Source organism: Lonchura striata, chromosome 1 (assembly GCF_046129695.1).
Source record: "Lonchura striata isolate bLonStr1 chromosome 1, bLonStr1.mat, whole genome shotgun sequence".
Taxonomy (NCBI): Eukaryota; Metazoa; Chordata; class Aves; order Passeriformes; family Estrildidae; genus Lonchura; species Lonchura striata.
Window position 1 is genome coordinate 112,930,890 of NC_134603.1, and position 14,149 is coordinate 112,945,038.

Here is a 14,149-nt window from a genome sequence, read left to right on the forward strand (position 1 = left end):
TCCTATGAGGAGCGGCTGAGGGAGCCGGGGGTGTTTAGCCCAGAGGAAAGGGGGCTCAGGGGTGAGCTCATCGCTCTCTACAGCCGCCTGAGAGGAGGGCGTAGCCAGGTGCGGGCCGGCATCTCGACCCTGGCAACCAGCGACAGGACAGGAGTACTTAGGTTTCACCAGGGGAGATTTAGGTTGGACATTAGGAGGAATTTCTTCACAGAAGGAGTTTTTAGACTTTGGAATGGGCCGCCCGGGGAAGAGGTGGAGTCACCGTCCAGTGAAGTGTGTAAGGACGAAGCACTCAGTGCCAAGGTCTGGTTGACAGGGTGGTGTTTGGTCATGGCTTGGACTCCACGATCTCAGAGGCCTTTTCCAACTGAACTGGTTCTGTGGTTCTGTCAGTCTGTGCTGCTTCACAGCATCCTAAGGCTTGTGCTCCAAGCAATCTCAAGGCTGTTTTTGAGGTCCTGAAGTGAATAGAAAGCAAAGATTTATTTTAAACATTTTACAGCTAGCTCCATTTTCCTGCTGAAAGTGAAGTAAATGCTCTCAGAGGGCTGGTGATTATTTGATTAATTATATCTAGGCTCTAAATTGCCTGCTGTGGGGGGAAGCTTCTAAGGAGCTGCAGCATCTTCCCTGCACCCACATTGCCCCTCCCTGCAGAGGCACTGCTCTGGCACCACACAGGAGAGCTTGGGCAGCCAAGGCTGTTCCTGTCCTTTGCAGAAATGACAGTAAAAACAGGTGAACTTGACACTGAACTTACACATCCTCATTCTGCAGTAGACATTTTTTGTGGTAGTTGCCCAGGTTTGTGTGTGTTGTTGGATTTTGGATTTTTTTGCTGTTGCTTGTTTTTAAAAAACCACAGAAAGTGATAAGATTAAAAATCTTCACTATCTTCCTTGTCCTGTTCTCAGACACAGACCTGACAAAGAAATTTCTTGGAAAAAAAGAAAAAAGTGATACTTTACTATGTTTCCTATCGTCAAGATGTGGATACATTCTGGACAGATTTCTGGACTGTGCAAATACTATTGCAAATGCCTTCTGCAAGTGATAATTAATCTTCACATTTTTCTAACAACAGTGTTTCTTTAATTTTCTCCCTTCTATTTTAACCTCATATAACCACATCAGAGTGACTGGGCCTGGACTCTCCTTTTTGATGCCTGAGCCCTGAGTTACTCTGGGGAAGAATTGCTCAAGTAGCAGGTTACATCGTCTCATGTGTGTTCTTTATCTCCTGGAAAATGGCTCTCTATCCTTCTTTTCTTCGTGCTTATTAGATGGTGTTAATTAGCGAGATTACCAGTAATCAGCTTTAGAATATGCTGTAAGAGAGTAAGTCAAACATTTGCCACACGGTGGTGACAAAGTATGTAAAATGAAACTCAGCAACAGGTTAGTGAGCCCTCGGCCAGAGTGTGAACTATTATTGCCTGAGAGATTAGAGACGCCTGTGGCACTTTGATAAGTGCACTATGGATAGTGAGAGCTGACCTGATGGGGCTGTGTACAAACTGTGTCCCTCCTAAGGAGACAGGAGCAGGATGAATACTATCTTGGGAAGGAAGAGGAGAGGTGGTGGTGATGTCATCATGATGTGGGTAATAGATTTCGCCTAGAGAGCTCTTCGTCACAATTGAAACCCATCTGTATTAAAAATGTGTTTGAACATAATAATTGGAAATTAAGTATTGAATATTGCAGTAAGTACGATGTTATCAAAAGACTGCCACTGGTAAGTGTTATAGACTCTAGCATCACTAATACTTCATTTACTTTCTATTGTTACACTTATGGGCCCTTTCTGGCAGACCATGAAACCCACAGCCCATGAGAGGGCTTGGAAAAGTGGTGATGAAGCTTGACAATAAAGTATTTCTAATTATTTCCTTAAATAACCTGAAAGCTTGCCTTTATTTTTTATCTGTATAACAAGACAATTTAAAGTAGATCTGTTACTAATGGACGTGTCCCTCAAGTGAAAGTGTATCTATCTTATCACGTTTTACACAAGGTTTCCCTGGTCTAAAGTTCACACTGAACTCTGTTACACAGTTACATGCAAGCTGCTGGCAGCCCCTGGGAATAGCCTTGCTCTGCAGCAGCAAAGCCAGGAAAGGCAGATTTGAGGCACTGGTCCTCCTGAAGTGCCAGGGAGACTCAGAGCCCACATGTTCAGAGAGAAGCATCACAGAGCTACCGCCAGCCTTTGGGTGCTACACTGAGGACCTCAAGTTGGTGCCTGGGATGGTCACAAAGCCCCAGAAAGAATATCTCCCAGAGAGCCAGCCCAGACTGCAGCAGAGCAGCAGCCCTGGCCAGAAGCCTCTGAGCAGGGGGCTGTACCAGGACCCAGTGCTGGGAGAGAGGGTTCCTCACAGGGCTGCAGAGGAGGTGTTCTGTGCTGCCAGAACAGCTCCTGCCATGAGGGGGTTGGGTTGTGTGCCTGGGCAAGAGGCTCAGGCAGAAAGCCTTTCAGGCAATATCTTCCCCACCAAACATGACAGTGGGTGTCACCCAAGAGATGGTGTGGCACCCCTGGAGAAGGCAAAGAAGAACTATGAAGATAACCCACTTTCAGTGAAACTGCACTAATGTTACTGTGCTTTCCTTATAAATTCCATTTTGGCTTGTGTTTCAAAGGCTTGTTATTACTTCTTACATGTTTTGGGAAAACATATTTTGGCAAATTTATTTCTAGTTGTACAAAGTTAGAATTGCTTAATACCTGCTACAAAACTTGCAGAGGTCTCATTTTAACCTCTTACTGGGATTTTGTCCTTTTTACTAAAACTCCTTAATGCATTATGATAAAAACTCCTAAAACATTTTATGGTGATAAAATCACAAATTAAGAAACTGCAAATGCAGAAAATCAGCCTGCTATTTTGAAATAAACACCAAAGCCAGAAGGGATAAGCATATTCAATAAACCCACATGGAGTTCACAAGAGTACACATATATATGCGCCTGTGTGGGATGAGGAATCTTTTCTGCTCAATTCTGGCGTCACTGATTATGTGTGGCACAAAACTCATTAAAATTAAAAAAGCAAGCAAAGCGTTTGCCCATTTTTAATGAGGAAGGGAGATCTGTAACTCAATGTTTTGTTACAACCACAGCACCTTTAAACTTTCAATCTTCCCCACCTTCTACCATCCAGAAGGGTTAGGGAGCTTGTCTGCTATCTCCTCACAGCTGGGGCAGCTGTCAGCAGCATGGATGGCAACACTCACTACAGAGGAGGTGGTTTTGCAAGGCAGCAGGAGAGCTCTGCAGAGCCCTGTGTGCAGGACCAGGCACTATCCCAGGCCTAACTTGCTACCAGGAACCTGCACAAGCAATTCAGGTTCAGCTGGCACAAGGCTGCACCTCAGTACTGTCTGGTAGGTCTCTTACACACACATAACCCTCCATGAAAATTGCTCCATGTAAGAATGTATTATGTAAGCAAGAAAAAAGGCTTGGGATCTTCACATCTGGAAGATGCACATCTCAGTATCAACATTTTGCTGAACACAATCTGCCTGCTACTGAATCCCAGGACCATACTGTGACAGCAAGAGAAGATACCAGCAATCCAGCATTCCCTTGCATTATGCCTTGCAGGAGACAATTGTGTCCCAGGCACAATTTCTGGCCCCCTGCTGAGATCAGATTGCCTGCGTAGCAAAAACCTCATCAGCAGGAGACTAAAAACAGTTTCTCCCCAGAGAGTTTAAAACGCCACTGTCCTGAAGGCAGGTATTTCACCAGCTAGTACAGGGATTCAACAGCCATCTGTCTTTGCACACAGCAGGCAGGCAGAGGAAGCTGAGTAAAACACAACATTCCCCAGTGCTGTCTGGTTTTTCCATTAAGCAAAGTTGATTTTGTACTAGCACAACCTGTGCATATTATACACCACACAAAAAGAGAATATTCCTTGCCTTTTATGGGCTCTGAACACATCCAACAGTCTTCTTGGGAAACTCCTCTTGCCTTCTTAAGCCTCTACTCCATCCAATCCCTTGTGCATTTAATCAGTCTGGGGCTTGTCTATGTGTGTTCAAAAAAAAAAAAAAAAGCACACTGAAGAGATTACATCCTTAATTTTAGCAACCAGTTTTTAATATAAACATATAATACACCTTTTCACATAAATATTTTATACAGACACAGAAGCATTCACAATACTCAAAGCTATGCAATGTTCCAAAGCTCCAGTTCTGTTTAAGAGACTTGGAGGAAAAAAAAAACAAACAAACAAACAAAAACCCAAACAAATCATCACACAGGAATAGTGAAAACATAGTTTCTAAAGCATGAATAATCAGACTATTTCTCTTGTGTCCTTACAACTCACTTAAACACTACCTGCCTCAACATGCCAGCCAGCTGTGTTCTTAGCCACAGCTGCAGGGGCAAGCAGAGACAGCGCACAATCACTACCAGTGCACTGCCAGCAACAGAGGTCAGTCTAAGAGGGACTTGAAGTCCTGAGATCCTGAAGTGCAGAGGGAGCACACCACTGTCTCCAGAATCCAAGCCAAGATGGCTTTGGAAATGATTATCTGACAAGATTGCTAGTGTTGAATTGCTGGCATGATGCAGGCAGGTGATTAAGCACCTCTGTCCAGATCTTTTATTTGATTTACTTTACCTTTAGGCTGTACAGTGACAATTTGTTGTTATGTAGAAGCATTAAACCTCAAGGGGAATACACATAAACTTCAAGTCCATGCACTTGATTGTCTTGACTTGCTACAGCTATCAAGGAGTAACTTTAATAAATCACTTCAGGAACAGAATGTTTTTGAAGAGGAGAAAAGGGTGAAGGACAGTAAGGACCAGAGCTGAGAAACAGTCTTATGCCTGACCATGGGATAAAGCTTTCAGAACAGAGCGAAGCAGAACTTCAGACTTTCCCTTCCCCCATATATGACATCCAACAAAAGAAGTAACAAAGAAAAAAACAAAAAGCTTGCACTAGAGAATTCATTCTCTCCAACTTACAGGTAGATACGCTTTTGGATTTGCAGCACCAATGGTAGATGAAACACAGTGCAATTTAGATTCTCTGTTTATTAAACTCGGAGGAGCCCAGGTTAATCCACAAGCCAAAAATCATATAGCTTTTCATTCTACTCCAATAACAAAGCACCAAAGCAGAATGGAAAAGCTTTCCTAAAGTAAAAGATAACACTGCTTTAGGCCTGATTCCCGATTTAAAGCAAACAAAAAAATCCCACAGCAGAACTTGAAACATTAACAAATGGGAATAAACTCTCTACTTCTTCCTTTGTTACTTGACCAAGCAGGAGTACAGGGACATAAAAGCCACCAAAGTGTTCTTGAAATTCAGGTTTCTGATGAGGACCTTACTTAATTCCAGATTACCTCACATTCTTTGCTTGCCTGCCTCATTTTAAGAGCTTAAGTTTCTGTCTGCATGAGTTGCACATTGCTAAACAAGTTTGCCATTGCTAAACCAGGAACAAAATATGTGAGAAGCACCTTGCAGGTGACCCCACACACTGCCCTTGGCTACCACAGCCCAGGATGATCAACAGATCCAACTCACATGCCAGATTCATAAAGCACCAAGTTAATTCAGGCTCCCAGCACAATGTTGGTGCATACACAGGGGAATAAAGGACAAATGAAGTAACTCATCTAATTGCCACCTTATTCTGCCAGGTCATCAGTCCTAGACTTGGTTCTCCAGCTCTGTGTCAGTAATGCTCAGGATGGCAAACAAGCAGGATGTGCAGTTACCATGGTTTCAGGCACTCTCACAAGTTCTGGTCACTAAGGGCAGAAGGAACAGCAAAAGAAAGGAACAGGTGTTCACATTTAGGATTTAGCAAATAATGTGCCACATGCCTGATTTGATGCAGTGCTTTGTTGCTAACACGTAGACATGTGCACACAGAATCCTCCACCACCAATTTTGGAGACTCCTGCACTGGAGAGCACCAACCTCCCCTCGCAGATGGGCTGAGTCTGAAAACAGGCAGCACTTTAACAATCCACATCCCCTCTGTTCTTGCGCTCGGGAAGCTGCCTGGGCAGGCAGTGATTGCCCAAAATACACTCTAAAATTTATGAACAACAGCACTGGTTGTTCATACAGCTACAGTGTCATCTCTTCATGTTTAGAGACAGGTGCTCTGGTTCTAGAATTGCAATATGCCTAGATATTTAAGAAAACAAAAGCCAAAGCTAAGTCTTCTGCAAGGCACACTAAAGAACATGATGCACACTTCCACGCCAGCTTCACGCCCATGCTAACAGAGCTGCAAGGGATCCAATCCATCACAGTGGCACAAGTGAAGGGGGGAATCAAGCTGCACCTGGCACAAACTGTGAGGTCTGAGTAACACAGTAAAAAAGAGTAAGAAGGCACAGAGGATGAAAAGTGTATTTAAACTCAGTCCATATTCATAGTCGAATATGGACTACCTCATAAGAGAAAAGGATCAGCCAGGAAGATGAGAAGAGTCTGTGTGGAGCCCTAAGGGAATTATAGGTCACTACCAAGTACCCACAGGGCTCAAACTTCGGAGCAAGCTTACAGAAATAGCAACTTTTTCTTTCCAAACCAAAACATACTCCACATGCAATCAGCAATGTTTTAAGGAAAATTTGAAGTGCCAGCATCTGTATCTGTTTCCATTATACATATATGCATTATTAGTCATGGCTCTAAAAGCTACTTCTAAGGATCAGTTCACACTGACGGTATTGATCAGTGATTAACAAATAAAGAATAGGAAGCAAGTAAGTCTCTATGACAACTGCATAAAAAACCCCAACAAAACCCACTTGAGTGCTCCTGCTGTAGTTAGACCAGCAGCTTTTTTTTTTTTTAAGAGAACAAGTAGAACTTTGGCAGCAATCAATTCTAAAGTGCCTTATGCTTCTTAATTCCTGTGCAAACCCTGCTGTAGAGGCAGAACATTTCAAGAGTGTTAAGGTGCTCAATAACATAATAACACATAACACAGCAAGGAGGTTCCAGTTACTTTCTCTGCGATCACCCACAGTACAAAAGTGATGACAGAGACCATGCTTGTAGCTTTTCCCCTGCACTTCATTTCTCTTTCACCCACTCCTGCAATGTAAGTATCACGAGACACATCCAGTTTCCCACCAGGGCCTAGTGTTCCCCTGTGTGAATAAAGCATATGAAGAAGAAGGATTTACATCAGATGGTGGTCACTGTGGCCTTTCTGGTTATGCCCACAAGGAACAGGCTAGCAGGTTCTGCCATCACTGTTTTCTCCTCAAAAACTTTTGCTCTAATACTGCCTCATTGCATGAAGGTGGTGAGCACAGAGTTATTTTTAAAAGGGGCTTCTCAGCATAGTGACCAGGCTGTGAAAACCCTGTCATTTCCCATGGCAGTCTCCAAGTGCAGTCCTTCTGGAATGCATTGATCAAACAATGTAAAGATCCAATCCTTCCTTTCCTCTACTTGCCAAAAGGCCTAATCCCCGGTCTCAGAAGGGCTTTTTTCCTCCAGGCTGGGGAAGGCTTATTCCTCTGTGGAACTGAGAACTTCTCAGTGCCAGCTGATCACAAGCAGGAGAAGGAGTGAAGTTGGTCCTTTCTTGTGGAACTCAGTCAGGATTTCAAGCCCATTTTTTCCATCATCTGTTCATACACCGTCCATGCCATTGCTGCCATGAGAGCGCGCCTGAGAACTCGGGGCACACCACCTCGGAAAAAGCCAACCAGCCCGAAGTCCTGTAACAGGAGATAAACAGCAATTCATCCCAATCTGCCTAAAGGGTTTTAATTTCTCATCGTATATTACATGGAAGAGCACAAGGATGTATTTCACCCCAGACCTGGATCAGTCTCTGAAAGACTTCGGCTTAAATAGTGTTTAGGAAGAACCTGTACTAGCATTGTACTATTGCAGGACTACCCAGAAAAGCAGGAAGAGCAGGGAGCAGAAAAAAGGAAGGCCAAGATGGAGACAACAGATGGGGATAGCCAGACTCAAGTCCAACAAAGAAAAGGCAAGGGTGTGATCATTTCCAGACACTACAGGAAAATGGCTAGTCTTTCTTTTGGAGCTTCATATTTACAAAAGTCTCTCAGCTATTCTGAGATTTCTAAGTATTGAAGCAAAAAACATGATTTGAGGAAAAAGAGGTACATAAAAATGCATACAAAAATAAACAGATTATTTCTTAGGAATAGAGTCCAATATGGAAACAGAGTGAATCTTCCAAGATCTGCCCTTCTGACTGCAGGAAGGGAAAGGTGGGCTTTGACTACTTCTCCATCCCATTCCTGCAATTAGGACCTGGACATTTATTTCTCTTCTGATGTCTAGAGTGCAAACAATTATTTTATAGCTGTTTTGTATCTGAAACCAGCATTTCACACCGCACACTTGGTCTACCACAGCATGACCCCCTTCATCATCCTGAAAATGCTGACAGTGAATTGTCCAACTGCAAGAGCAGATGAAACACTGACACTTGTCCACCTCCTTTAAAAGGCAACAACTTCCCCAGCAAAGCTGAGTTTTGAGCAAAGGAATCAGAACTAAGGATGTGGTTGTGCATGTCAAAAGGGATTCACCTCACCTTGTAGATAAAGGCAATGGCCTGGCTTGTCCTGTGGTACTTTTGGGGTGACAGCTGCATGTGTGTTTTGACAACATCAGCAGGCTGCGTTGCCAAAGAGGCCAAGATCCCTGCAAAGATCCCACAGCCAAAATTCAGCAACGGCACAAGTACTGGATCCATCTGGTCTGCAACAGAGCAAAGGGAACACACTCAGACACCATTCAGGACAGGTACACTTATGCTACATGACAAAGTGAAAGCTTTTGAATGATTAACTCAACATCAGAGCCTAAGAAAAGTTAAAATCCGTGCAGCTAGAGAAACCAATTTTCAAGGGCAAAAGTGGCTACTAGTCAAAAGTTGGCACTATTGAAAAGTCTCACTTGCTGGAAAACTTAATTTGACAGAAAATCAGAAAAGAAAAAAATGTACAAGAGTTGTCCCAGTGAGTTCAAATATCAGAGAAGCCCCAGTTTAGTGGAAACTGAGCAGTATGCAACACAAGCAGAAGAAGCAAGCATTGCTTAAGACACCCTGTCTTTCAACTGTTACATAACCCGGTTATGCATCAGTCTTCATGAAGACAATCAATCAATTTAGGGCCAGTCTCCATTTCTGCACTGACCTCAGCTATTGGTCTACAGTTCTCCACAGGCAAATGTGAGTGAGTGACCCAAAGCCCTACAGGAGACTAATTTAACTTCCGAGGTGGAGGGCAACAAGCAGAGCATGCTGGTTGTCAGCTGCAGGGCAGGATCTAAGAAGAGGAACATTTTCCACCCAGCATGCAACATTCAGCCTCACCCTGAGGTGTGAGCTTTTTGGTCTGTGTGTAGAACATCAGGTAGATGCCAGAGAAGGGTGCATCCCGCAGCAGCGTTGCTGTGAGCCCACTGAACATGCCACGAGCCCCCTCGGTCTGATAGATACTCTTCAGGGCTCCATACACACTCCCATAGCCAAATCTTCCACTCTGCAAGAGCAGACAAAGGTCAGTCATCCACGTGCCTGACACACATTGAGGAGCCCTACATGTACCCTGAGGATATAATATCCCAACAAATGGTAGTGTGAACTTAATATGATGCCCAAGATGGCAACTCAGAGGACAACCCAAGGCAAAAATTGGGTTTCACCTACCTCAGCCTTTAAAATAATCCTTCAGGAAGGTAACATATGAAAGATGGTACACAAACATTGTATACAATTGAAACTTACAAATCTTAAGGTGAATTCTATTTCATCTTCTTGCCAAAATTTCATTTCCTGCACAATGCGTGAATTGAGGTGAAATCAGGACTACATTCCTGGTGGTACTCAAGTGGCAGCAACCTTCTCCAGGCAGAAGGATTTATTTTGCATCACAAGGAAGGTGTGTGACACCATTAACAGGGGACTAATTGGAAACTCATACCTCATATCGGGTCTTCACTACAGTCACTGGCAACATGCAAATCACAGAAACTGCACGAGCAGCGGCACCCAGGAAGACAGACTCCAGGGCTGTGGGTGAACGGTCCACAAGAAACTTTTGCTTCATCATGTACAATGTGCTGAAGTAAATCCCAACTCCAGGAATGCATCTTGCAAAGGACTTCAGGAGAAACAGATGCAGATGAAGGGAAAAAAAGCTTACATAAGACAAAATATACTACAAAACATTTCTGAAACTGTTGAGCTTGATAGGAAGCTTTGTAGAAGTTAACATGCTGAGGAAAGAAGATAAGGTAGAAATCTTTTATGGCACTGACAGACAAATTATTCAAATTATACCAGGATTTACTGCATTCCTCAATGTCAATTTTCTAGGAACAGGATATCCCAAACCAAAATGAACTTCCTGCAGTTGCCACACCACATTTGCAAAAGTATTCAAGTGTTCAGCTGCTCAGGACTGCCATAATCAAATCAGTGAAATTCAATTCAATTCATCCTTAAAATAGGATGTAATCTAAATCATGTTGGTTCACTCATAATTGTACAAGAGTTGGCTATTTAAATTCAGGCAGACATAATTAGCAATAAACAGTAAGCTTATTTATTTATTTATTTTTACAAGTCAGAATTAAACCAGACACTTACTGGAGAGACACCTTTCCAGAGCCCCAGAATACTCTCAGTACGAACAACCCTAAAGAGCAGTGTCACCATCCCAGCACGACCAGACCTGAAAGAAAGACAAGACAGGAACTGAAGAAATTACCTGCTTCTGTTCCTTGGCAGGTGTACTCCACAGCCACCCCTTTCATTCAAATCTCTGTGCATGAACTCCAAGGTGCATGAACTCCAAGGAACATCTCCAAGGTGCTCTTCCTCATCTCAGTCTGCTTTTCTTGGTTGCTCTTTCCAGGGCTTCTCTATGACCTTCTGTATCTCACACAACTTGTAACACCCATTAGCATTTTTAGTCGCTCACTCTCTTTGTTAGCAGCAGCAGATTGTTGGTTGACTACACCAAGCTGCACCCATGAAAAATTATCTGACAACTATACAAGATTTTTTTCAGGCAGAGGATATCCCATGAAACTGCATGGTAGCCACTCCAGCAAACACCAGTATCTCAGATGAGAACAAATGTTGAGGTTACAAGTTATTCTGATGGCATTCACAACCACTCACAGGCATTTTTGTTCTTCTGGAGCAAAATAACAATCCTTCTCCATAATATAAAAACATACCTCCTCTTTTAAAAAGACTGATTTCCCAAATTACAGCTCTGAACTCCAAGCCCCAGGCAGAAAATGGGGCAGAAGCCTAGGCAGAGCACCTCCAGGACCCCCAGGCAGACACAGCCCCCTCCTCTCACCCATTCACAGCAGGATGCAGAGTTTGCAGGCGGGTTTTCAGCAGGTCAAGGGGTTGGAAGAGGAGCGTGGAACAAGTGCCACTGATGGAGCCACACACAAAGGCCTTTAGGACTGGATGCATCTGGAAGAGAAAGAACAGAACTTTAAATGGCCATTTAATTAAAAATGCACAAGAGGAAATATTTCAGCTGACACGTCACATGCTATTGGAAGGAAGGCGTGCTGACCCCAGATGTTAAGGACAGCTGCTTAGGGTACTGCTTAGGAAAATTTTCCAGGCTGTTTCTGAGGCTAATCAAGTTTTATTTGTGGTTTTTGGGTTCTCTGCTTTTTCTGGGAGGTAGTTCAGAATCGCCTTTAAATTCGGTGGTTGGTAAGAGTTTTCTGAACATCAAATGTACTAGTAGCCATTTGGTTACCCTATGCCACGCCAAAGGAAATAGGTGTTCCCCTTCTCACTACTTACCTGTACCTTTGCCGCAGTCCCATCCACCTCTGCTGGCAGCACCTCCAACCCTTCCGTCCCACCCGCTCACCAGGGTCTCCCCGCTGCCACGGGCGCTGGCGGGCAGCCCTGCCCAGCCCCTGCCGCGCCCCAAAGCACCGCAGGCCTGCTCAGCCGAGGCTGCCTCTGCTGCCCACAGCGGCTGCGGCCGCCCGGCGCCTCTCGGGAAACAACACGGCAGGAGGCACAAAGCCCACGGCAGGGTGAAGGTTTTTAGGTGTTTAGAGAGGGTTTGTGTTATTATAAACCTATAACGGGGTTCGCTAATCAAGAAGGAGTGTCTGTGCCCCTCGGCGCAGCAGAATCACAACAGACTAGAAAGCACGGACAGATCAGAAGCAGTGAGGGGCACACTCCGAGCCAGCAATGCCCGGACCCACCGTCACGGGGCCGGGCCCGTCCCCCGCGCCCCCGCCGCCCGAGGCCGCGGAACACGACGCAGCAGCGCAGCGAGCCCCCCTCGCCCCGGTCGCTCCCGGCAGAGCAGCGAGGAGGGCCCGGGCGCAGCGCCCCGGCCCAGTCCGGCGCGGCCGTACCTCCGCCTCACGGCCCGGCATCCCAGCGCCGCCCGCCGCCCCGGTGCGCGCCGGCCGGCGGCGAGGCCCGGCCCGCAGCCCCGCCCGCCCGGAGCCCCGCCCGCCCACAGCACCGCCCCTCCCGGAGCCCCTCCCGCCCACAGCCCCGCCCCTCCCGGAGCCCCGCTCGCCCGCCCGGAGCCCCGCCCGGCCCCGAGCCAGCCCCGCCGCAGCCCCGCCCCGCCAGGCGCAGGCGGCTCCCGTAGCCCTCCGCCCGCCGCCGTCTCGCTCCGCCGCGGCCTGTGGCGAGCGGCGGCTCCCCACCCCTAGCCCGCTCCTCTCCAGCGGGCTCTGTCCCCGGGTCGCGTGTTTGTCACGGCTTTTGGACGTTCTATACAGAATCGTAGAACGGTAAGGGGCTGAAGTGGATCTTTGAGATTCATCTAGCTGCAGCCCCCGTGCTACGGGAAGGGACGCCTCCCGCTGGACCACACTGCTCAAGGCTCCATCCAGTGTGGCTTTGAACATTGCCAGCTGTGGGGCATCGACAGCTTCTCTGGACAACCTGTTCCAGTGTCTAACCACCCTCACAGAAAAAAAAAAAATTCTTCCTAAAAGCTAAGCTAAATTTCCTGTCTTTCAATTTATGCCCACTACTCCCTGTCCTATCAGTGCAGTTCCCAATGAAGAGTCCCCCTCTGTAGGTCCCCTCCATATACTAGAAGGCTTCTATGGGATCTCCACACAACCTTTCTTCTCCAAGCTGGACAGCCCCAGTGCTCTCAGCCTGTCTTCAGGTGCTCCAGTCCTCTGGAACTTTGTGGCCTCCTCTGGACTTTCTCCAACAGTTCCATGGCCTGAAGTTGGGATCAGCAGAATTTACTCAGTTCCACCAACTGTACTCTATATTCCAGCACTCTGTGCTGTATCCAGCAACTGCGCCCCAGCACGCTTTGTCAGACGTAGGCAGTGGGAAGGGTCAGTTCATAATGGCAGAATGAACTGGCATCATGTCTTCCTTCAGTTCACACTCCCACTTCCCCACAAAACCAGCTTCCTATGGATACTGTGTTGTTCAGAAACCTGAGATGAACGCTGACACGTCCTTACCTCTATCGCTAATGTTTCCACTTGCTCGTCCACATCCTGGGCCCAGAGCAGAGGAAGGCTGGCTTTCCACAGCATTGAAGAAGTGAGGCACCAAAATGAAGTGTTTCAATATTAGACCTGTGCCAGCCCTGAGACTGTGGCTTCGCTGTGCCTGCAGAGCCAGACATTGCTTATCAATAACAAAACTGCAGGAGCTGGGAGGAGCAACTTGCGGCTTTGGCAAAGCTGCTTTTCTAAGAATTGCCTACCTACTGTGCCTTGGCCAAGTAAGGAATGACATGTCCAGAACATCATGCTTCAGGTGTTCCTAGAAAGACAACCCTGTGTACAGCAATAGCCATTATGCACAAACCACTTCCTCTCCTGTGCTCGCTTTGCCTTGTGGCAGCCTCTGAAGAAGGAGAGAATATACTTCTCATACTTTCTCTGAAAAAAATGAAGTACTTTTGCTAGCCTAACACACAGGGTAGAAAAATAATTTCATTATGGACTCCCTCTTCCCTTTGGCAACTCCTCTTTTGTTAAGCAGTTCCCTCCTTTGGATGAGTGACTGCCTTTCATTTCATTAACTAACTTTGTCTGTTGACTCATGGAAAAGAAGATCAGCTTGTCTCCTTCCCTTCTAGTGCTTCTTTCTCTGC

The 14,149-nt window shown here is 45.9% G+C and overlaps 1 protein-coding gene across 4 annotated transcripts; it reads right to left on the bottom strand.

Annotated features, from left to right (window-relative positions):
• Positions 1-4,092: 4,092 nt before the first annotated feature.
• On the bottom strand, positions 4,093-13,661 carry SLC25A38 (solute carrier family 25 member 38). Of its 4 annotated transcripts, none has more exons than XR_013340848.1 (8): positions 12,420-12,485; positions 11,378-11,499; positions 10,654-10,738; positions 9,986-10,165; positions 9,376-9,544; positions 8,590-8,756; positions 7,193-7,735; positions 4,093-5,170 (listed from the first exon to the last, which is right to left on the bottom strand). XR_013340848.1 is itself a non-coding variant. In XM_031503895.2 (7 exons), exons 1-7 carry the CDS (start codon positions 13,581-13,583, stop codon positions 7,613-7,615), a joined length of 921 nt encoding a protein of 306 aa, XP_031359755.2. In that variant the 5' UTR covers positions 13,584-13,661; the 3' UTR covers positions 4,093-7,612. The 4 variants fall into 4 exon arrangements, 2 of the variants coding, with proteins under 2 accessions (XP_031359755.2, XP_021386969.1); XR_002465523.3 differs by having other exon boundaries at positions 4,093-5,794; XM_031503895.2 differs by lacking the exon at positions 12,420-12,485 and adding an exon at positions 13,509-13,661 and having other exon boundaries at positions 4,093-7,735.
• Between the last annotated feature and the right edge of the window lie 488 nt (positions 13,662-14,149).

What these genes read in the sequence shown, in the direction of transcription:
- SLC25A38 (XM_031503895.2), bottom strand. Translation starts at nt 13,583, where the DNA reads ATGCTGTGGAAAGCCAGCCTTCCTCTGCTCTGGGCCCAGGATGTGGAC. An exon ending in CTGCATCCTGCTGTGAATGG is followed by an intron (nt 10,739 to 11,377) that starts GTGAGAGGAGGG and finishes TCTTTCTTTCAG; the next exon opens with GTCTGGTCGTGCTGGGATGG. An exon ending in CAAAAAGCTCACACCTCAGG is followed by an intron (nt 8,757 to 9,375) that starts GTGAGGCTGAAT and finishes GCTCTGTTGCAG; the next exon opens with ACCAGATGGATCCAGTACTT.